Consider the following 24,323-nt stretch of genomic DNA (forward strand, 5'->3'; position numbering starts at 1 on the left):
ACAAAGAGTTAAAAAAAAAATGGCATTCCAATGTGAGGCTAGAGTAAAAGCAAATCCAACAACAAATCTATCTAATGCCTGTATGCAATGCATTTTACTGAAGGCCAGGACTGACTTTACAGTGATTCTCAACCTTCCTATGCTGTGACCCTTTAATACAGTTCCTTATGTTTTGGTGACCCCTCCTCCAACAAAATAAAATTATTTTGTTGCTACTTCATAACTGTAATTTTGCTATTGTGATTAATCTGATATGCTGGATATCTGATACAGGACCACAAAGGGGTCATGACCCAGAGGTTGAGAACCACTATTCTTGGACTTCCATTTTCCTCCCCTTCTCCTCTCTAAGAGTCAGTTAAGCTCCTGTTTTCCTCCCCCAACCTCCAAAAAAAAAAAAAAAGCATTACAAGCTGCTTCTGCTGCTTACCTCTCTATGCCAGTACCATGTCAAACAGCTGGAGATGCTTATAAATGCAAGCATTTATATGGGCTGGCTCCCTAATAGAGTATGAGGCATAGTGGTACATACCTAGTGTAATGCCAGCACTTGGAAGGCTGAATCAAGAGAATTGCAAGTTCAAAGCCATCTCAGATGGATGAGTAGGATTTTGTTTTAAAGAACAAAACAATAGCAATAAAGAGAATAGTATAGAAATCATGCCGTCACTCTTAACTTGAACCTGCAGGCCTTAAGTCGTTCAGAGAAGAGGGGGAACTACCTACCGCTCCTTGTCTCATCATATGGGTAATTGGCCACAAGGTCTCCTCCATGCAGATTGGCCGAGAGCACAAAGGGAATGTCCATAATCCAGTGGATGACAGCCTTGGTCTCCGGGGCCAGCTGTGTCAAAGAGTAAAGATCACATGAATCAGAAGCTGATAATTGCCATTGGTGACATCACAGGAAAGCCAAACAAAGTACCAGAAATTGCTCGTAATTCAAATATGTTTGGGTTGACTTCATGGGGCAGAGGGGTGGGAGTTTGCCTAGGAGCAACCCTCAACATTCCCAGACTGGTTATGAAAAATGTTTCTGTCAATTTTAAATTTCCTTAAAAGTTCTACTTTGGGGAAATGTATTCTCTCTCTCTCTCTCTCTCTCTCTCTCTCTCTCTCTCTCTCTCTCTCTCTCTCTCTCTTCTCTCTCCCGTTTGAAAACAACATACAAATCACATTGGTGCCCCTTCCTCAGTTTACCGTGGCCCACACAGCCTCATGAACAATACTCAGCAAATCAAGAAAAGCCTGCTGAACCACAAAAATGACGCTTTTCCCCCTTGGTGGTTCAAACACAAAGCAAATTTTATTTCCCGTTATTTCTTACTATTTTTTCCAATTCCCTTCAACTATTTCAGACGTCGTCTTTATGAAAGAAAATAGATGGAGTTCAATTCAGAGCTAACCACAAAAACGTCAGTTTACTTTGGAATGAGCATCTTAAACTTTAAACAGAAGCACAAGTTTCAGGAATTCATGCTGTCTTTTCAATGATTCATGATCTTTCTGGAAGTAAATAAAAAGAAGAAATTTATAACAAAGAATCTGGAGCAAAAAAAAAAAATTCCAACTTGATTTTTTTTTTTATTGTGATGAACCCTTAACAGCAAGTAGACAGACCTCAGAACTCTAAGCACTCTGATGAAAAGGAAAGGTTTTACGGAGATGTGGTCTGTCCTGCTTTTTGGGGACAGAAAATCTAGCTGCATCATGTGTTATATTTTTTTATTGCTGTGCCTGTTGTGGATTATTCCTTTACATTGTGTAAAGATATGTCCCTGTGATTGGTTTAATTAAAAAGCTAAATGGCCAATAGCTAGGCAGGATTTGAGAGGCAGAGAGAACACTGGGAAAAAGAAGGCAGAGTCACCAGCCAGAGGCAGAGGAAGAAAGACCTGCAGGACAAGAGCTAAAAGCCGCAAGCAGCACGCAGATGAATAGAAATGGGTTAATTTAAGTTGTAAGAGCTAGTTAGAAACAAGCCTAAGCTATCAGCCAAGTATTTATAATTAATAATAAGTCTCTGTGCCATGATTTGGGAGCTGGCTGGCAGGACAGAAAAAGACTTCCTACAAATGGTGTCCAATGTTCAGGCACATATTTCTACATAAGACCTGACAAAAACAGCTTCCTCTAAACAGTTTACAGTATGTGAAGGTCTAAAAAAAAGAAAAGAAAAGAAAAAGGATATAGATAGTCATAAAATAAATAAATAAATAGTTTAAAAATAATAAAGTCTTTAAAGAAAGAATAAAATAATTAAAAAATAAGCCACATAAAGATGGGAAATACACAGGGAGTCTGGATTCTATATGTTACTTTGTTGACTTTGAATTTTTTGATTGCTAATGAACAAACAATAGCTGGTGAGAGACACTGGATTATGGAAACTGCTAAATTAAACCAACCTATATATTTTTTTAAAATATCTTAACTTAAAAATGGAAGTCAATGAATATGTTAGGTTGGAGAAGAGGATATGCTTTTGTTTCCACAGAAAATGAAAGGCTGTGGATTGATTCGAGGTTAAAGAGGATCTGGTTTGATTGGGGGAGACCCCCTGAAAATCCTGGCTACAAACATAAAGAAATAAACCTAGAAAAACTACAAGACAGGTGACGTATTGTACCTGCTTAAACATAAAAAAAAAAAAATCATCTTTGGCTGGCTTGTGTACCACACACAGTCTATACTTGTATTAATGCAGATATGTATGTTACCTTTAAAAGTTTATGTATCTTCAGAACAAGGGGACCAGATACCAATGAAAACAGGTGGCCCAGGTGATTCAGCCTCTCAGACTGCCTCTGTTGCAGTTTTCTAAGAGTTCTACATTTACAACAGCTTCAAGGCTACTGGCTGAGATGATCCAGCCTCACAGGCTATTCTAGCCAAGTTTTAACCTTTATCCTAATTTTCTCAGGGTCTCTTAAAGATACCAGCTAATATGAAGCAGTCTAGAGAACACAATGCCCACATTCCTAAGAGGTGGAGTGGGTGGTTTTTGGTCATTTGGTGGGCTATGGGTGTTTGCCATTGTTAAGGAGGTTGGTTACAAATTGTTATAGGTCATGGTCAAAAAATACTAAACAAAGGCGACTAGATTCAGAGGTCTCTTTCTGAAGAGAAAAAAGGGAGGTATAGTATAAAAATGATGAGAAAAGGGGTAGATTGTTGGATCTACTTTTGAATAACCACTAATCTCAAATATTCTACATTGGTATGGATTTTTGGAAATTAATGCAAATTTAAGGTTATTTTATTAGAACATATTATACCTACATGTATACTCTTGTTTAAGATATTGTACCTATGCAGCTCATTTAACAATGTAATGTAAATTTCTAGTCCTTGAAAGTTATTGTTATAAACTATTTAGGATAATAAAGAAATGCACATGTATATGATAGTCAAACTTACAGTCATGTTAGGTGTGTTTTCAAGGTTAAATAGATATACATGGATAGATAGATGGTCTTCAAATACTTCAAAGACTAATAGAATATGGCATTTAAGATGTTTAATAACCTGAAGCTTTCCATGACAGTGAGACATATCTGCTACTGGCAGCACCGATTTACTTCAGATAAGATAATGGGCACTGAAGAAATTCCATGTGAAGTTTGCTTTCAATGTGGCAAAACTAGCCATTTGGGCAAGATCCTGCCATTACCTTGAGTGCTGACAGCATGCTGTACAAACTCAATAAGCAGAACACAAAGGAAAAGGACTGCTGAACTTTACCAAGATAAGGCAAGACAGTCCTTCAAAATACTTGCTTCATAGAAAAGCTTGTAAGACATTCAGCAGGACACACAGGAAAGTGACTGCTGAACTTTGCCAAGACTAGGTGGGGCAGTCCTTCAAATTTTCTGCTTCATAGAAGAATTTGCCAGAGATTCTAAGCCTGTAGGATAAAGATTGGATGCCCCAATGCTGCAGAGGAAACTTGGTGACTGCCCAGGCAGCCAGATGTCTGCCATTTCTGTAGGTTTGGAAATGGGTTGTACTGTACTTCCTGTTTACTCAGGTAATATCTCCTTCTGGGGTCCTTGATGGAGTTGAAGATTAGTTATAGTTGCAGTTTTCCTCAGTTATAATAGAAGTAACTTAGGTACAGAGCTTTGGATTCATCAAGATAGAATGAATAATGGAGCATTTTCTTCGAATATGCCAAATACAAATACACTGGACATTGTATATGCAATTCTTATTTGATGTATCTGATAATTTTTCTTATGGTTTATAGTTTTATTATGTTAGAGTTAAAACCTTTTCTTTTATTTAGACAAAATGGAGAAATGTTGTGGATAATCCTTTACACTGTGTGAAGATATGTCACTGTGGTTGGTTTTATAAGAAGCTAAATGGCCAATACTTAGGCAGGATTTTCAGGGCAGAGAGAATGCTGGGAAGAAGGCAAAGTCACCAGCCAGATGGAGAGGAAGCATGACATGTAGGAACTGAGGTAACAAGCCATGAGCCACATGGCAGCATGTAAATTAACAGAAATGGGTTAATTTATGTTATAAGAGCTACTTAGGAACAAGCCTTATCTATAGTCCTTAACAGCTATTTCATAATTAATTTCATAATTAACTTTCATAATTAATTAATAAGTCTCTGTGTTGTGATTTGGGAGCTGGTAGGGGGGACAGATTAAAAACTCCCTACATGTGCTGTTTATGACCAAAGCTGTTTACACACAGCTTTTTTATTGAGCACTGTACCATTCTCACTAGATAGGCAGAAACCCGTGGCTGTTTCATAGAGCAGAGTGCAAAGGCCAAGTGCCGTTAAGTAACATATACATCCAAATTCATATAGCCAAGGGTTCAAACCCAGGCTACAAAACTTAGGGACCACAATGACTTTAGATTATCAGCTGTTCAGTATTAAATGTATTCTGATTTCCACATAGGCTGTTCATACTTGTGAGAAGTATGAACAATGTAGAAGGTGCCAAAAAACATTTATACAGGACTAAGAAGTTCTGGTGCTCCACACACAGCAGGATAATTCTATCTTACAATTTATTCTGTTCATAAAGACTTAGAAGAGGGCTGGAGAGATGGCTCAGAGGTCAGGAAGAAGCACTTATTGCTCTTTCAGGGAACCTAGGTTTAGTGCCCAGTGCCCATCTTACACTGGGCAGCTTACAACCTCCTGGATTCTGCAGACACTACATGCATGTCACATGCACATGCACACGCACACACACACAATGATAATAGGAATAAACAAAAATTTAAAACAATAAAAGAATTAGAAGACCAATGTTTAAGGATTCTCAATACAAAGAAATAAAGAGGTCTAAGAAGCTGAAAATGTTGATCACCCTCATTGATCATTATACCTTCAAATATGGATGGGTGCATCATTTTCACCCCATAAATGCAAAATTATGTGTCAATCAAAACCAAAAATAGTTGTGCACTATTTTTATTATTTGGCTGTTGATTTTATTCTCTCTATTAATAAATTTGTGATATAGAAAGTATAGTAAAGACATACAAGCTCAAAGAAGAAAATTTAAGTGACTTTATAATTTTGCCACCTAAACACACCTACTGCTAACATTTTGTTCTAGATATGACAACTTGACACAAGCTAAACTCATTTGAGATAAAGGAACCTCAATTAAGAAAACACCTCCATAAGACTCAACTGTAGGGAAGCCTGTAGGGCATTTTCTTAATTAATGGTGGATCGGGGATCCAGCTCATGGTGCTGGGTTCTATAAGTCGGTTTCTAGATTTACTTTTTAAGCCACCTCATATCGGGAAGAGTTGAATTTAGTGTCATGAACTGTTGGTATTTTACTCATAGTAAGTGTTTAACCTCTGAAGTATCTTATACTGTTTACAATGTTTGTAAATAAATGGCTGCCCCCGGGGGGGGGGATGAAAGCAGGTTGAGCAAGCCATGAGGAGCAAGCCAATAAGCAGAACCCTCCATGGCCTCTGCATCAGCTCCTGCCTCCAAGTTCCTGTACTGTCCTGACTTCCTTTTATGGTGTGTAAGCCAAATAAGCCTTTTCTTCCCCAAGTTGCTTTGGTCATAGTGTTTCCTCATAACAATAGTCACCCTAACTAGGATACATTTCATATACCTCCTTTGAGGTTTTCTCACAATCCATTTACTATTTTATTTTTGAGACAGGGTTTCACTCAGGCCAGGAACTCACTCTCGCTGATGATGACTTTGAACTTCTGATCCTCCTACCTCTACTTCCCAAGTGCTGGGCTTACAAGCACGCCAGGTTTGTGCAATGCTGGAGATCAAACCCAAGGCTTACACACACTTGGCAAGTGGTCTATCAACTGTACTACATCTTATACAATATTTACACCTAAGTCATATTTTAAATGTTATCACTTACATGTGTGGGTTTTTTTCTTGCTCGCATACAGATAACAAATGTTTTGTCAATGAATACCTTTCTAAAATAGACTTAGTGGATGAGATTTACCAGAGCATGAACAAGACAAAGGGCTCACGTTCTTCCTCACACATGGATCCTACACAAATTTTAGAATACTGTGTATAGAAATACTTTTAAAGAACACATACCAACATGTGAATAGGGATCACTGGAGACTACAGCACTTGGGTCATTTGCCTTTTTATCTCCACCTGCCTCATCCTTTGTTTATAATAATAGATTCATTTCAAAATTTAAAACTTTAATGAATCTGTTTTGTAACAAGCTCAGATCTAGTCCTGAACACACAAAGTCTCCTGCAGCTGTTAGAGTTTTCCATCAGCTCCATTATTACATATACTTTCCATCAGCTCTATTATTACATATACACTATGGCTAATATGCATGTCACTGTTTTCAACAGCAAGCAAGCAATTCTCATGACTGGTCAAGTTAGAGAGGCGTTCTCTTTGACTTGGAATGGTCTTTCAGCTTGATTAAATGCTGAGAGTTCCAGGGTACTGTGGTTATCTGTCTAACTGATCTTTTCTGTGGAGCACCCTGAAAAGCAAGAGCCTGAAAAATCACACAACTGTTTGTGTCTTCTCTTCAAAAGTCCTATAAATGTGCTAACAATATGGCTCAGAGGGCAAGGGGAGGTGAGCAAGCTTGCTGCTGAGCATCATAATCTGAGTTTATCCAAAGGACACACAAAGCAGAAGGAGAGGACTGCTTTCCAAAGGCATCCTCTGACCTCCATGCACACATGTAAGCCCACACACATACACACACACACACAAATAAGTAAGTAAATATTATTTTTAAAACCTCTGAACCTTTAAAGGTTCCATTTTTAAAGACTTTAAGTAGAGCTCAATGACATGTTCTATAATAAGATGGCTTTGGCATTTAAAATATGCTAAAGCTGTATTTGTCCAGATTCCTTCTCAACTCCAGCCATTAAAGAAAAGCATAACACTAATAAATTATCGGATGTATTTTTAAGCCCTGCTGTTTTCAAGCAATTCAGGCCAAGGCTCACATGCTGAGCTCAAGCAACCACGGAGGCAGCCAAGCAGTGAAGCCCAGGGCCAGATGAGAAATGACTTAGAAGAAGAACTCTGGGAAGCAGGTGGAGACTTTCATTCCCAGAGTCTCAGAAGAATGTGAGAGTGTCCATCTCTGGTGGGTGGACACAGGAACATGGCAGCATCTGTAGGCTTCCTCGGGGAAGAGGGGGCTTTTTTCTGACATTTTACTGTCATACACAGACCCCCCAAAGTTTTTAGGCAGAAAATTCTACATCCTTAAGCCGTGATTTCTGACACACAGAACAAAATCATCCTTGAAAATGAAAGTCTTTTTTAAGGGGCGAAGATAAGATACTATGTTGAAAAAATGGGAACTTGGAAATGAGGACTGTATAAGACCATTAATCAAATACTCACTGAGTCAAATGCTATGTCAATCTTACTGTCAAAAGGGAAGAGGGACAAGAACCAGACACGGGCATTCTGTGTATTAGTTACTTTTCTTTTGCTGTGATGAGACACCATGACCAAGGCAATGTAGAGAAGAAAGAGTTTATTCAGGTCTTATAGTTCCACAGAGTTAGAATCCATGATCAACATGGTAGAGAACACAGCTGCAGACAGGCAGGGCCCCAGTGACACTCTCCTCCAACAAGGGTGCATCTCCTAATCCCCAAACAGTTCCACCAATTGAGGACCAGGTAATCAAATACATGAGCCCATGAGACCTGTTCTCCTTCAAACCACTAAAGATTCACCATTACAAATAAATCTTGCTTATATCGCAGTTAATGAATTAAAGTTGAATTTTTTGCATCGTTCTCTGTAATATAAAAGTGGCATTGAGGTTTTTAAGTGAAAGCTCTCATTTTAAAAGTACATAGGCATGTCTTTTTTTAAGATTTATTTTTATTTGTAATTATGTGTATCTGTGGCTACGCATACATGAGACCAGAAGAGGGTATCATCAGATCCCATCGAGCTGGTGTGACAGATGGTTGTGAGCTGCCCCACATGGAACGTGGGAACCAAACTCAGGTCTTCTGTAAGACCAGCAAGTGCTCTCGACCACTGAACCCTCTCCCCAGGCCCCAGTGGCATTTCTTCATAAGAATGCCCAAAGCAAAAGTATACAAACGCCATATGGCAATCATGCAGGCATGAAACAGGCTTAACTAGAGATAGCAACAGCCAGACTGGCTGGAAACAAGCTCATCTGCACCAAGTTGCCGATCAGACTTCCTGTGAACAGGAGATTCTCACAGTTCTTCTGTGACGGGTAATAGGAATTATTTTACTCCTTTCTCGGAGTTAACAGGCATCTTAATGCACGTACTAGAGAAAATGTGTGGGCAAATATCAGAGCCCAGCATCCACAGTCTCCTTTGGGGCTTACTCCTTATGGCTCATTACACTGGGTTACTCTCTTTCCACCCAGCCTCACTGCCTCCCAGCTCTTCCCGCTCCTGAAAGCAGTTTTCAAGATGAGAAACTATACAGACATCTTTGATTCAGAAGGAAGTTTGTCGCTTAGTACCAGACACTGCCAGAATCCTCCTCCACACATAGCCCTTGTCTCAGACTAGCGCCCCCTGGTGAGCTCAGTCTGTATCCTAAATACAGAATCCTAGCATAGAACTTGGGGTCAAACACCTGGAACTCCCCACCTCCTGGGGCCTCCTCCGGTGTCTCCACACAGGACACATGCCTGTCTGAAGTCCAGTGTGATTTTCATGGGCTCCACTTTTCGGATGTGACAATTCGCTGGTGAGCCTGGTTTGCACTGACTCACATCAGGCCCTCAGCCTACTTCATGTCAAGCTCAGATGTGAATCAAAGCAGGCAATGGACTGTCTGAAGCCAAAGGGTAAGCAATTCTAGAAACAAACAACCGTGGTATCTATACATCCATACAGCTCCATATAAGAAGGCTCACTGCAGCACAGTCACAGAACACAAGGAAAGTCTAGGAGGAGCTGGCTCAGAGCAGAAGCTCACACAGGGAAGGGGGAAGGGACTCGGAGGGAAAGGGACAGTTGGAACAGCAGCCAAATATAAAGACTGTATTATTAGCAAATGGTACATTTGGGGGTATGACTAGAGTAGACAGACCACCAGAGCCAGATTAAGGAGTAAGCCAGCCAGCAGCCTCAGTGTCCACAGGTCATCAGAAGGGTCCTGAAGTTAAGATCTCACTTTCCGAAATCTCACTTAGGAAAGTCCTAAGAAGACACCGATCCGACAGGGCTGACACAGCAGCACTTGGGGATAGAAGCAGGAGGATTTTAAAGGCAAGGCCAGCCTTGGCTACATAGCAAGACCCTACTTCCAAAACCCAAAATAAGTCAATAGAGACAACAAGAAAGAGCAGGAGACCACGGGGCTGAACTAAGCCTGGGAATGGAGGCAGTCAGTGATTTGATCTAACATCTAACATCAAATCACTGGGATATTAGAGTCAATTGCTGATGAGTAGTGATGAGACTGGAAGTCTAAACTTTGATGGCAGGGATGATGGAAAAACAAAAGCTGTTCTGAGGGAAAATATTTGTTTCTAGACCCTAGCTGAGCTTAGGATCCTAGCTACCACCTGATAAGGGGACCCAGTGAACAAGTGAAACAGAAAAGCAGGAGTTCCCTGGAGGTCTGGAAGGAATTGGATGTGTGGAGCTGGAGAATCTTATATAGCAGCTGACCGGACCAATTCGGGGAAGGATGTATGTGCTGAAAGTAGGTAAACATAATGCAGGACTCCGGTGAAGGTTGTGTCTCATCCAAGACAGAGTAAGGAAAGAAACTCAGTGGATTTGAGGAGCAATAGAACTGGTAGGTGATGTGGAATTTTACAGGTATAAATTCCACAAGTCGTGCATGTGAGCCCCTGGTGCTGGGGACGGCATATAAGATGCCTGCCAGCAGAGATTGGAGAAAAGGGGACCTGAGATTGTGGACTGCTGTGGATATCGCTCAGTATAAATAAAATGCTGATTGACCAGTAGCCAGGCAGGAAGTATAGGTGGGACAAGCAGAGAGGAGAATTCTAGGACGTGGAAGGCTGAGGCAGAGAGATGCTGCCAGTTGCCACAATGAGAAGCAGATGTTAAGATACTGGTAAGCCATGAGCCACGTGGCAACATATAGACTAATAGAAATGGGCTAATTTAAGATAGAAGAACTAGATAACAAGAAGCCTGCCATGGCCATACAGTTTATAAGTAATATAAGTCTCTGTGTTTACTTGGTTGGGTCTGAGCAGATGTGGGATTGGCGGGTGAGAGAGATTTGTCCTGACTGTGGGCCAGGCAGAACCAGGAAAACTCTAGCTACAAATGGCACCCAATGAGTTGGCAAGAGTTTCCACCTAAAACCTGAGAAAAAAAGATTCTAAAATGGAGCTAAAAACAGCTTCCTAGTTGTCTCCTCAAGTTAGAGGCAGCTTGTGGGTTCATGGCCTATGTGCAGGCTTGACCTAAGCTATGTTACACAGAGGTGTCTCCAAGCTGTGCACAATGCTGTGTGTTGGATATAGTTTTTGCTAGTTTAAAAAAAAAAAAAAAAAAAAGGTTTCTGGGCTGCACGCTGCTTTGATAAAAGTATAGTCCCACTGTTTCTAAGAGTTGATGGCTCCCAGAACTGGCCATAAATATACCACCACCATGTTGGGAAGCTGAGGTGGGCAGAGCCACCAGCCACAGCGGCCATTTTGGTTGTACAAATGCTTCAGTTTAAAGCAATAGTTAAGATATAAGACAGATTCAGATGAAACAAGACTTTAAATGGTTTACAATGTGTGTAAAAATGTACATAGGCTTGAAGAGAGAGAAAAAATATATACAGTTATATAAAGAAATAGATAGTTTTTAAAAATAAAGTCTTTAAAGAGACAGTAAAGGTAGTATTAAAAAATAAGCCACATAAAGATGGATATTACACAGAGAATCTGGTTTGTGTTGTCTTTGGGATTTTTAACTGCAGAAAAACATTTGATTGTAAAAGCTGTTAAGCCAATATGTATATTTTAAAGATACCTTAACTTCAAAATTTGGATCTAAGGATATGTTGCTTTGGAATGGAGGCTCTGCATTTGTTTCCACAGAAAGCCAGAGGCTATGGATTTGTTCCAGATTAAGATACATCAGATTTGACCAGCTAAGACCCCCTGAAAGGTCCCTGATGACACCATGGCCCAGATCCAACATCCAGAACGGTTTCAAAGCAACTGGCTCACACAATACAGCCTCACAGACTACTCCATAAGCCTAAAATTTTCTTTGTGTCCCCATAAGAATACAGCACCCTCCTCCAGCAGGAAGTAGTAAGAGAAGCTACGCCCAAATTCCCAAATATACCAAGCTGGCTTTGGAGATGGAATTGGCTCACTCTTTCTCTAAACCCAAACATATTGCTTTAAAAAAAAGAAAAAAAAAAAAAAAGGTTGAGAGATTCTTTTGTCCCATATCAGAAGAGCCCTCTGGTGTGGGACAGAGAAAAACCAATATTTTTATTTAAAACAGGTTGATTATAAATGCGACCTCTTTCTAAAGAAAAAAAAAGAGGTATAGTATAGATACGGTAGGATGAAAGGATAGATTAATGAACCTACTTTTAAAGAGCAACAACTTGTTTGAAATGTTTTACATTGCTATGGATTTTAGTTTATTGATACAAATTTAAAGTTAATTTTGTTATACTGTATATATGTGTATATACATATATATATATTTCTACTCTCGTTTAAGGTATTATGTTTATGTAACTCATTTAGATTATAATGAATAATTAAGAAATACAGATTAATAATTAGTCTTCTATGATAGTCAAACTTATAGTCATGTTAAGTTTTCTAGGTATACATAGATATATTTCAGATAGATAATCTTCAAATACTTCAAAGACCTACAGAATATGGCATTTAAATTGTTTTAAAAATTTAGACTTTCTGGACAATGAGACATGTCTGCTCCTGGCAGCACCGATTTACTTCAGAGAGGACGGAGGAACTTTGGATGACTGTCCAGGCTGTCTCTGTCCATTCTCACAAGACTCCTGAAAGTTGCTTGTGCCCTTCTCCCATTTCTCAGGTAACAGTATATCCTTCTGAGGTCTTTGATGTAGTTCAAGACTAGATAGTTGTAATATTCCTTAGTTATAATAAAAGATAAGTTAGATATGAATCCTTAGATTCACAAATATAGGATAGATAGAATATCTTCTTTAATTTTGCCAAATATAAATAGACTAGATATTATAAATAGACTAGATAGTGTAACTGTAATTCTTGCTTGATAATTGTTTTGTTATATGTAATTTTACTATGTGAAAGTTAAAAACTTTTTTTTGAAAAAGAAAAAAAGAAAAGGGAAAATGCTGTGGATATCACTCTGTAAAAATAAAATGCTGACTGGCCAGTAGCCAAGCAGGAAGTATAGGTGGGACAAGCAGAGAGGAGAATTCTGGGAAGTGGAAAGCTGAGGCAAAAAGGACTCTGTCAGCCGCCATGATGAGAGGCAGATGTTAAGATACTGTTAAGCCATGAGCCACGTGGCAACTTATAGACTAATAGAAATGGGTTAATTTAAGGTATAAGAACAGCTAGCAAGAATCCTGAGCCATTAGGCCAAACGGTTTAGATAATATAATCGTCTGTGTGTTTATTTTATAAGTGGGCTGTTGGACTGCCGGGGGTTGGCGGGACTCGGAGGGAAAACTCTAGCTACAGTGGACTATCAACCTCTGTGTGTTCCCCTCTGGATCTTCTTCTTAGCATGCTTTTAGAGGGTCAAGGCAGAAATGCCTACGTGTCCCAAGGTCATGCTTTATGGCATGCACATGTTATGTCCTTCTCCATATAACTACTTCTTGTAATACTAGTCATTTTCTTCTATCTGATCTTTGTGTTCTGTGTTCCTAGATCAATGGTGATTTCTGTGATACAGGAAAGGAGTGAAGTAAATTTCACAGGAAATTATACAGAGATGATCACCCGGGCTGGGGTTAAGGCAGTTATGTAGTTCATGGGAAAGAACCTGCAGCCTGGGGAAGCTTTTCAGGCTTGGATAAACTGTACCGAATGTGTGGTCAACTATAGCACAAGGTATGATGTGTATCAACACACTGTACTCAAATTGGCCATGATGAATAATTCAGTTTCTGAGGATACTCCAAAGGCATTGTGTAAAACTTGAGACCCTAATGGGTATTGGCTGAAGACTGTGGATGGAGTAACATACAGATGAGATGACAAACTAGTGTGGAAACCTAGAATAGGAGGAAAATGGTGGCCTCCACCAAGAAAGGGAGATGACAACTTTAATCCTGATATTTTGATTCTTCCTGGAGGAGTGTGGAGACAATGTGGCAGTGGTTGGAGTGATTGTTACAAGCTTTATTGGGTTCCTAGATTGAAAAGAGCTGCCAGGAAAGGTGAGCTTCCTTTCATGGAAGAACTGAAAATTGGATCAGGTCTTCCTTGAAACTTTTGGGATATAGAAGGACAGAAGTTGCTGACTTGCAGGGACAGATTTCTTGTCTGAGGTCATTGTGGCCCACCAGTCATGGGACTTGGTGTTTGCAGAGGGCTGATGAGGAACCTAGGCGGCTGCAGGGGTCTTGAGGTTGGAGCAGGCTGTGAGAGAAGGAAGTGACTGTCTGCTACATTGACCACTGTTCTTATTTTTACCTTTTTTGCAAAATTGCATGTTGCTAGCCTTTGGGTCAAGTGCTCAAAAGATTGTATAATCATTAATAATAAAAATAGATTATGCTTGCTTTGGTATTAAGTCTGGGATAGTTCCTGTCATTAGTAAAGGATGATGAAGAATATATTGGTGATTTTCTAAGAATAACCTTTGGAATCATGAGAACATTTTGTATTGGGTGATTTCCCCTTTGTTTCTGTTTCCCCTTGCTTATGATAATAAAAGACTGAGGCCACCAGGGCAAAAGCAGAAGCTAAAGGAAGCTAAAAAACTGCAGCAGAGAAGGCTATTTAGCAACTGCAGAAGCCCAAAGTGACCTGTCAGCTTGCAGGAGCACTGTCTCTGAGTCGTTACTGTGCCTTCCAGGTATCCCATCCCTCAGACCCCCGAAATTGCTGAGGCTGGTTCCCGGCACCCAGAAAAGCTGTGCATGTGAGACCCAGGGAAAGCCATGTATGTGAGACCCGAGAAAAGCCGTGCATGTGGGACCTGAGGAAAGCCATGCATGTGAGACCCCGGGAAAGCCGTGCATGTGAGACCCAGGGAAAGCCATGTATGTGAGACCCGGGGAAAGCCGTGCATGTGAGACCCAGATAAAGCCGTGCATGCAGGACCCGAGGAAAGCTGTGCATGTGAGACCCGGGGAAAGTCGTGCATGTGAGACCCGGGGAAAGCCGTGCATGTGAGACCCGGGGAAAGCCGTGCATGCAGGACCCGGGGAAAGCTGTGCATGTGAGACCCGGGGAAAGCCGTGCATGTGAGACCCGGGGAAAGCCGTGCATGTGAGACCCGGGGAAAGCTGTGCATGTGCTACCTTTGCATTTTGATCCACAATTTTCTTCAGATTCTTCAGCAGATGGTTGTTGGGACCGCCTTCTTTCTCATTAACATACACGATCCTGTCCAGGTCCGGAAAGTTCCGGTTCAGGTCTATTCCCTGGGCATTGCTGCGGCCTACGAACCAATCCTTCAGCTCACCTGGCTAAGAGAGACAACAGAGAAGCCATTAGTACATACTCCTACTGTCAATACCTACTTCAGGTCCCCATCATGGCTCTCAAAAATAATTTACTGAGGTTATCTATTACAATCTCCTCCCACACTGCTGTGTTCACTCATGAAGGTGCCCAGTTTAAAATATTTATTATAAACATTTTGAAAAAAAGTATTTCAATGAATGATTTTTAAATTAATAATAATTATGTATAAGAGACGTTTACCAGATTTCAATAAATGTTGGTTCAAACTCACTGATCATAAGTGACCCCTTTAAAATCACACTGTCAACAATTAGAATTGAGTAACATTGCCTCTGTGGTTCACAGCAGCCTGATTTTTAAATATACTAAATAATAAGTAATACTAGGAACTTAAGATGAATTGGACATGAGTCTTTTATGTGTTAATAGCTCTATGCCTCTTACAGGCTTCTTTAAAAAGATGCATTCTGGCCGGGCAGAGGTGGTGGTGCACACCTTTAATCCCAGCACTCGGAGACAGAGCCAGGCGATCTCTGTGAGTTTGAGGCCAGCCTAATCTACAGAGCAAGATTCAGGAGAGGCACCAATACTACACAGAGAAACCCTGTCTCAGAAAAAAAAAATTTTTTTGTTTCAAAATTTAGATAAAACATTCTAAAAGTCTTTAAGATAAAAAAAATCAGCATGAGAGGTGATTAATATGTTTAGAATGTTTAATTGTTATACATGTATCAAAACTTTACACCATAAACGGCATATACAACAACGATGTCCCCCAATCTTGTGCGATCAAAATGGAAGCACACATACACTCTCTTACAAAGCTGTTAGTGCCAGATACAGTGGCGCACGCCTTTCATCCCAGCACTCAGGAGGCAGAAGCAGGAGGATCTCTGTGAGTTCAAGGACAGCCTGTCTACATAGCAAGTTCCAGGACACCTGGGCTACATAGTGAGACCCTGTCTCAAAAAGAACGCCGTTGGTTCTGATCCTGACACTTAAAATGTATAAAAAAAAATTTTATTGTAAACATGAAGAACTTGTTTTGTTTTGTTTTCTGTACTAGTCTTTAATAAAACCAGCAATTAAACCTCGATAAAATACTGATCTAGTCAGGAGTCATTCTTCCTTCCTTCCAGCAGAGAGCGCTATGACACCAGTTCACCCAGCTACAGGCCATGGCAGTAGCCGCTTAGAGTGGTTCTCAGCCTTAGCAATGCTGCGATCCTTTAAAATAGTGCCTCATGCCGTGGTGACCCCCAGCCATAAAATTGTATTCCGTACTACTTCATAACTGTAATTTTGCCGCTGTCCTGAATCATAATGTAAAGATCTCTGTTTTCCGATGGTCTTAGGCCACCCCTGTGCCAGGGTCAGTCAACCTCAAGGGGGTTGCAGCCCACAGGTTGAGAACCACTGCTTTAAAGGCAAATTTACCTGGTCACAACTATAGATAAGTCAATGTTATTTATTTAACAGTCCAACAAAACACAAAGCATTAACTTATTTACAAACTCCCTCAGCAAAGCTTATGCTGAGGAAATGCATCCTTTAGAGTGTTAACTTTTTTCTTACATTTGGGCTATGTCCCTCTCAGACTCTCTGTGATCTCTCTGCTTTATGATGGCGGTATGGATAGACACGTACACGTGTACTAATACATCAGAAAGATGAAGAGGACAGGCCACATCTACCCTGCCCGACACTCACCTGAGATGCCGCCTTCTCAAAGCCGTCGGGGTTCAAGGAGGGCATGATATGAATTCGGGTGCTGTGGATCAGGTTGACGATGGTCTCATTCCCTTTCTGGTACTCGTTACACAGGTACTGGGCCAAGAAAATGAGCAGTTCTCGTCCAACTGCCTCATTACCGTGCATGTTCCCAATGTATTTAAACTCAGGTTCACCTAGAAAACCAAAAACAGATGGGAAGAGATGTTACCTGTGTCAACAAAGAGAAGGCAGATGATACACATGCTGTGCTGGTTGGTTTTTATCAACTTGACACAAACTTAGAGGCATCTGGGAGGAGGGAATCTCAATGGAGAAACTACTGCCATAAGACTGGCTGATAAACAAATCTGCAGAATATTTTCTTGATTAAAGATTGATGTGGGAGGGCCCAGCTCACTGATGTACCACCCCTGGGAAGTTGGTCCTCAATGATACAAGGTTGAGCAAGCCATGGCGCCCAAGCTAGTAAAGCAGCACATCTGCACGGCCTCTGCTTTACTTCCTAACTCCATAGACCTGCCTTGATCTTGCCCTGACTTCCTTTGACGGTGGACTGTAATGATAAAGTGTCAGCACACACACACACACACACACACACACACACACACACACACACACACACGTTGCTTTTGGCCATGATCTTTATCACACCAATAGAAAAAAAAACAAAGACAAAATATATATAGTGTATCTATTAATTTATCATGAATAACCCTCTAGAAAGGAAGTCTAAGGAATCTGCCTGGGATGCTAGAGCTAGCCAGACACCTATGACTCCATCCTTCAGGCCCCTTTGCCTGCTAACTACCTCCTGCAAACTGTGTCCACACACAGTTCCAGTGTGAAGGCCTGACAGCTGGTGTGACTGAATTAGGAAACATGGTCATCAAGGAAGAAATTAAGGTTCAATAGAGTCCCAAGATTCTTGCTGAATTAGATCTGTTGTCCTTACAGGAACATAAGATCCCAGAACTCTCCTCTCTAAGAGAGGCCCTGTAAGGCCCCAGAAGGGGGTGTTGGCCTATATGCCAGGAAGAGAGTCCCAACCACAAACCAATCCTGCCACATCTTGACCTTAGGTTTCTAGCCTCCAAAACCCTGGGAGGGAGTGATCTCTGTTGCTTAGGGCACCAGTGCAGTCTTTTGTGACTGCAGTTTAACCAGGCCCATGGACTAATACTGATAAGATACTCTGTGCCCTAGTAGGCTGTACATTGCACTTTGTTTTCTTACATATTCCTCAGCAAACATCTTAAAGAGAAATATTGTCACCTGTCTCCTATCTGCAGGTGGATGAGCTGAAATCCGCACTGCTTAAGGAACCTGACCATGACTGTACAGCCTATGAGACCAGAATTCAATCCTGGCCTTCTGCAGTAGTTAAAAGTCTATTCTCTCTCTCTCTCTCTCTCTCTCTCTCTCTCTCTCTCTCTCTTCTTTTTTTTTTTTTTTTTTTTTTTTTTTTTTTTTCTCTTCTCTCTCTCTTCTCTTCTCTCTCTCTCTCTCTCTCTCTCTCTCTCTCTCTCTCTCTCTCTCTCAGAAAAGACATGTATTCCACAAATATCCTTTGACTAGGATTTCAGACCATCTGACTGCAGTGACTCCATCTCACCGTGCAAACCTGCTCCGTGTGTCCCCATGTGTTCTCCTCCTGAGTCTATGCTAATCATAATCTAAGGATCAGGTAGGAAATGGGTCAGTGCTATTTATAGCCAGCTCATTCTGTTGTCCTTTGAGGAAGAGTCTATAACTAAACTACCTGCTAGGGACCGGTCTAGGGGCATGGGGGGAGATAAGAAGGATGGAAGATGTTCCCCTTGCTTCTGGCCTTACATAACACCTGTTTTTCTTTCTGTGGAAAGTGTGCACTTGCTACCTTCTCGTACTGTGTGTAACAACTGCATCTGACACCTTTCCTTACTGTGTGTAACATCTGCACCTGACACCTTCCCTTACTGTGTGTAACCTCTGCACCTGACACACCTTCCCTTACTGTGTGTAACATCTGCACCTGACACCTTCCCTTACTGTGTGTAACATCTGCACCTGACACCTTTCCTTACCATGTGTAACATATGCACCTGACACCTTCCCTTACTTTGTAACATCTGGTTGGGGCACACAAGAAACCACTGAAGGGAGAAGGGAGGACAAAAAAGAATAGAGATAAGAGAATGGAGAGAAAGGAGAGGGGAAGAGAGAGAGAGGAGAGGCAAGATGGAAGTAGAGCAGTGAAGGAATGGAGATCAGAAGACAGGAAGGAGAGGAGAAAGAAGATGGAGAACAGGGGAAGAGATGAAATAATACAGACATGGATGGTAGAGAGAGGGGAGAGGCTGGAGAGCAAGAGGAGAAACCGAATTGAAAGAGAAAAGACAATTGGGAGAGACAAGGGGATAGGGGGAGAATGGAGAAGGAGGAAAGGATGAAAAGCTATAAGCTATGTGAGAAGACTGTGGGAGGAAACCTGGTCCTCACCCTAGCACCATCTGAAGCTTCACATCACTGGGAGGGGTGAGCTTGTCCCCCATCTCAAAGAGAGGATGACTACACTGAATCTTTTCAATTCATTCTCTGGGTTTCAGATTTTCATCAGTTAAAGGAGAAATATTAAATTCACATCACTTTGCCAAATTGGCCCCATCTGCTTCAACTGGGCAGTTTATTTTGCAGTTGAACACAAATGCTTTGGTACTGAGCACATGCTCTTCAGTTCTGCCAAGGGCATCACCATTCCCTGTTCCTCACTTGCTTGCATCTCCTAATTTCTTGTTCAAAAAAAAAAAAGAAAAGAAAAGAAATTCACTATGGTTTCTGGTTTTCATCTGTGCAGGAGACTCCTCTCACACCAACTCTCCCCCAAAATGTCTATTATACTTGTGAGTAGATAAAACCACGCTTTGGGTGAGCAGCGTTGTCATAGTGATGAAGATACAGCGCAAGAGAAGGAAAGTTACCTCTGACCCCAGAGACAAATTGGGCCACTACACAATGGCAGCACCGGAATATGAAAAGCTGAATTCTTCGGGAAGCCTGATGACATGACTTATGAGATGGAGAGGAGCCCCGATGCTTAGATAGAACATCTGTTGGATAGTATGTAAGTTTCCTCATAGGAGAGACTACCGGGGACCCAGCAGCAAATCAAAATGGAAATAAAAAAAAAAATCCCTAAATTCAAGGAATGTGGGGTTTGAGGCCACAGCTGTATGTACAAACTATGTCATAGGTGAAGCGATGCTGCAGGAATGTTGGATACACCCTGACCCTGCTTGGAGATTCTAGACCATTCCTCCCGCCTATGTGGCCTCTTCCCAGCTCTGGTCCCACCTAAAGCCAGGGTGAAGCTCTTGTTAAGAAATAACTTTTCATTATTATTGTTGTCCATATGTCTCTGTGTGTATATGACATGTCGGGGCCACAGGAAATGTGTGGACGTCAAAGGACAACTCTGTGGAATGAGTTCTCTCCTTCCACCTTCACACGGGACCAGGGATTGAACCCAGGTCATCAAGCTTGTGAAACAAATGCCTTACCTACAAGGTCATCTTGCTGGACCCAAGTTATCTCATAAAAACCCATCAATAGCTACCCATTTTCTTCTACTGTGAATACCAAAGTTCTCTACATGACCTGACTTGGACCACCTCATCAGTCCTGAGGCATTTTCCTTTCTCTTCCAGTCACACATCCTACAACCAAAGTACCGTTGCCTAGAATTCAGTCTGACACAGGAGGACACAGTATGTCTTCACTGCCTTCTAATCATGAATAACTATCAACTAATACAAATAGCAATGCCCTGGCCTTGTTAATACCTCAATTTAAAATTACACCCACATCACTGGGATTTGACTCCCTCCCATCCCATGCTAAGTCTCCCAGTTCTATTAGAAGTGAAATTGTATCCACTTTAGCTCACTAGCCTGACAGCCACAGTAAGTGCAGAGCCTGTAATAGCAGAAGAGGATAATAAATGATAATCCAGGAAGTGAAATGTCTTGCTTTAAAGCCCCACCTTCCCACACAGCATAGAGAGTAAATGAAAAAAGTGAAGGGATCTTGAGGCGTCATCAAGGCTATACCCCCTTCCAAATATCTAGAAGCCTCCATGGCTTGCTGTGCTAGCCAACATTCCCAAATTGGAATGGAAATTCTTCTTGGTGGGAGTGGAGGCAGCAGGGTTGGAAGCAGCTGATTTCCCAAGAAAGAGATTAATCTCCTTGGTCACCACAAAACCAGGCAAGAGCTCCCTAATCCCTGTTTTTTGTTGTAGAGGCTAAGCAAGGGATTCTGAAGAAACTGCCCTCAGAACCCTTAATCCAGAAACAGAGATTCAGTTGTAGGCTTTGGGGTGGGAATGAATGGTCATCTCAGTGCCAGTGTGTTAATCTGGGGGCAGAGGGGAGCGAAGCTTTCAACACTGCTTAATTCTCTTTTCCACAGTGAGGGCAGGCAGTGGCATTTGTCACCCTCTTTACAGTGTGTACTAGGAAGAACAAGTCCCCAGTTCTCCGGGGCTGAAGCGACCACATGCGTCACTCCTTGCGGATGTAATTGGTGATGTACACACAGCCACAGGGGCTCACTTGCCTCTCTCCTAGCAACAGGAAAGCCAAGGGCATCATGAAGCACAATTCTCCGGACACTTGGGGATAGACGTCTTAACATTCACTGCTTTTCCTCACCCACTATGGAATTCATCTTCATCCTTACATAACAAATCCTGAGCTCCGTCTTTGACAACTGAAGATTAGCACAAGTGCAGACAGATGCCACAGGGGGCGTCTCAGACAGCATTCCTTCCCTCCTCCATCAGTTTCCACAGTTTTGGGGGGTTTTATTGTTCTGTTTTGGTTTGGTTTGGTTTTTTAAGTTATCAGTATTGCAGTTTCTTCACAAGTTTCCTCAAACAAGAATTTGGCTATTAAAAGGCAGGTTATTAAAAGGTTATTAAAAAGAGAACCCTATGTAATAAGATTGGATCAAGTTTCTTGTGTCTTCTATAACATGGAACAGCTAATCTGCCTGATTGGATTTGCATTCTCAGTAGCACAAGATGAACGCAATTTCTCAACTCCAAAAATAAGATTTTTGGGTTTGTTTGTTTGTTTGTTGTTTTGGGTTTGTTTGTTTGTTTTTCAGGTAGAGTCTTTCTTGATAAGTAGCCCAGGCTGTCCCCATACTTAGATGCTCCTGCCTTAGCCACCTCTGTACTTGTACTGTAACAGGCAGATGTTACCACACCTGGCAAGAGCCACCGTTTTGGTAAAGGCAGAAATGACTTCACAAATCCCAAACCAGAGCAGCAAAGGATTTTAAGCCTATCCTTATTTTCTTAATTTGATAAGCTATGTATTAGTAGTACTTGAAATAAATATATCAAAAAAACACACATTTAAAAAACATTTCTATTGCCACAAAGTAAAATGTTAATATATCTAAAAAATATACCCACTAGACTTAATATGTACTGTTTGAAGTGGGAGGCAAGCTAGCAATGCTCACAGATGCAGAAGACATGCTGTAAAATAATCTGTGAGACTAAAACAGAAGCTCAGAAGCCCAAGAGGCTAGTCTGAAAGAAAATGGTCAAATGGAGGCCAGCGAGATGGATCATCTGGTAAACATTCTTGCTGCCAGGCATCAGGATCCAAGTTCGATCCTCCACACAAATATACAAGACATAAATAAAATTTATCTAAAAATGTTTTAAAGAAATGGACAACTAAAAAGATATTATTACCTACTATATATTCTACAAAACATGGGAGGGAGGGAGGGAGGGAGGGAGGGAAGGAGGGAAGGGAGGAGGGATGTTAGTTCATCCCTTCTCCTCTTAGAAATGCTAGTCAGGCTAACTAATCATTGTGCTCAGTGCTGGTTACCAAGCTTGAAGAGCCACAGCACAGAGAAAATTACAGGGACAATTACTGTTGAAAAATGAGATACTGAATTGAAAGCAGGAAGCCAATTGTGAAATTCTACACCATGCACCATCTTCGTTTAGGAAAGATAGAAGTTAAAGGGAAGAGGAGCTTGAGTAAATCGCATCCTCCCATGATTCAATTGAAAACAAATGAAACACTCACCAAGATGAATCTATTTGTCTACTAACATTTTATTAAAAATCCATCCTTGTTCATGGGATGTACACTCACCACTTAGTCACAGAGGGAGGCTGGCTCTAGAACACTACGAAGATAGCAAAATCTGAGGGAGCTCAAGGCCCTCGGTATAATTCATAGAATATATATGTAAGCTGCCCACTTCCTAGTCCATACCTTACCTCACCTGGACTACACGTAATGTGTGACACAGAGAAAATATCATGCGAATAACTGTTTGTGGAGTGCCGCTTAGGGGACCGTGACCAGAAAAAAACAAGTGTTCGGGACATGTGAATTTTTAAAATACTTTTGACAGAAGTAGAGAGATGGCTCAGTGGTTCAGAACACATACTGCTCTTTCAGAGGACCAGGGTTTGGTCCCCACCACCCAGCTCCAAGGAATTGGACCTTGGACCACCATGGACATCGTTAAGCACATGGCACACATACACAGAGACACATAGACATACACATCATTAAAGATAATAAAATAAATCTTTAAAAAATTTTTCAGGGTGGTAGTGTCGCATGCCTTTCATTCCAGCACTCAGAAGGCAGAAGCAGGTCGTTCTTTGTGAGTTTGAAGACAGCCTGGTTGGTCTACAGAGTGAGTTCTCAGATAGGCAGGGCTACACAAAGAAACTGTCTCAAAAAAACAATAATAATTTTCAATAATAAATCAAACTTAAATATAAGATTTTAATACAGAGTTGACTGGATATGCACATATAAGATGAATGACTATGGAGGGCTGATTGTGTGAACGTTTGTGTACAGGGGTGTGTGTGTGTGTGTGTGTGTGTGTGTGTGTGTGTGTGTGTGTGTGTGTGTATTTAAGGCACTAGTACTTTACTCTTAGAACTGGTGATAATTTCAAAGTAGATATTCCCAGTACACGTATTTCACTAAATATACTGCCGAATAGCACAAGTCCGTAAACAAAATGCCATTTCTCGAGGACCCTATAATAGAGCAATGGCTTTGAGAAATGGACAAAGGCTGTGGAAACAAGCCGATCATTAACCTGGTCTGACTCACAAACTGCTTGCAGGTAGTGGAACACCTGTGGAACAGATGGGCCCCTTTAATCTGTGAACAACGTCTCCCCCATGGAAAGTCTGGAGTGAGCACATTAGTTCCACAAATTGCTTCCATTTATCTGACAATCTACACTGTTACAGCTATAAATCATCCTTGCAGGGGCCAAACCCTGTGAGTTAGCTCACTCGAACATCAGTAAAGACGTCACTAATTGGCTTGTGGTTTAGCACAATGTTAGTAGGCTTTGTTTTTTTTTAAAATACTGAGCATATTTCTGCAGGAAATTCAAAATTCCAAGGGTCAGA

The 24,323-nt window shown here is 41.2% G+C and overlaps 1 protein-coding gene across 1 annotated transcript in view; it reads right to left on the reverse strand.

Annotated features, from left to right (window-relative positions):
• The window catches only part of Cpe (carboxypeptidase E), a 99,949-nt gene that overhangs the window by 16,110 nt on the left and 59,516 nt on the right, over window positions 1-24,323 (reverse strand). The window contains exons 2-4 of the mRNA XM_028881020.2: window positions 16,844-17,040; window positions 14,968-15,135; window positions 727-844 (exon numbers count right to left, since the gene is read on the reverse strand). Of these exons, the coding sequence (XP_028736853.2) occupies window positions 727-844; window positions 14,968-15,135; window positions 16,844-17,040 (483 nt within the window). The remainder of the gene's footprint in view (window positions 1-726; window positions 845-14,967; window positions 15,136-16,843; window positions 17,041-24,323) is intronic.

The sequence above is a fragment of the Peromyscus leucopus genome, chromosome 17, assembly GCF_004664715.2.
Source record: "Peromyscus leucopus breed LL Stock chromosome 17, UCI_PerLeu_2.1, whole genome shotgun sequence".
NCBI lineage: Eukaryota > Metazoa > Chordata > Mammalia > Rodentia > Cricetidae > Peromyscus > Peromyscus leucopus.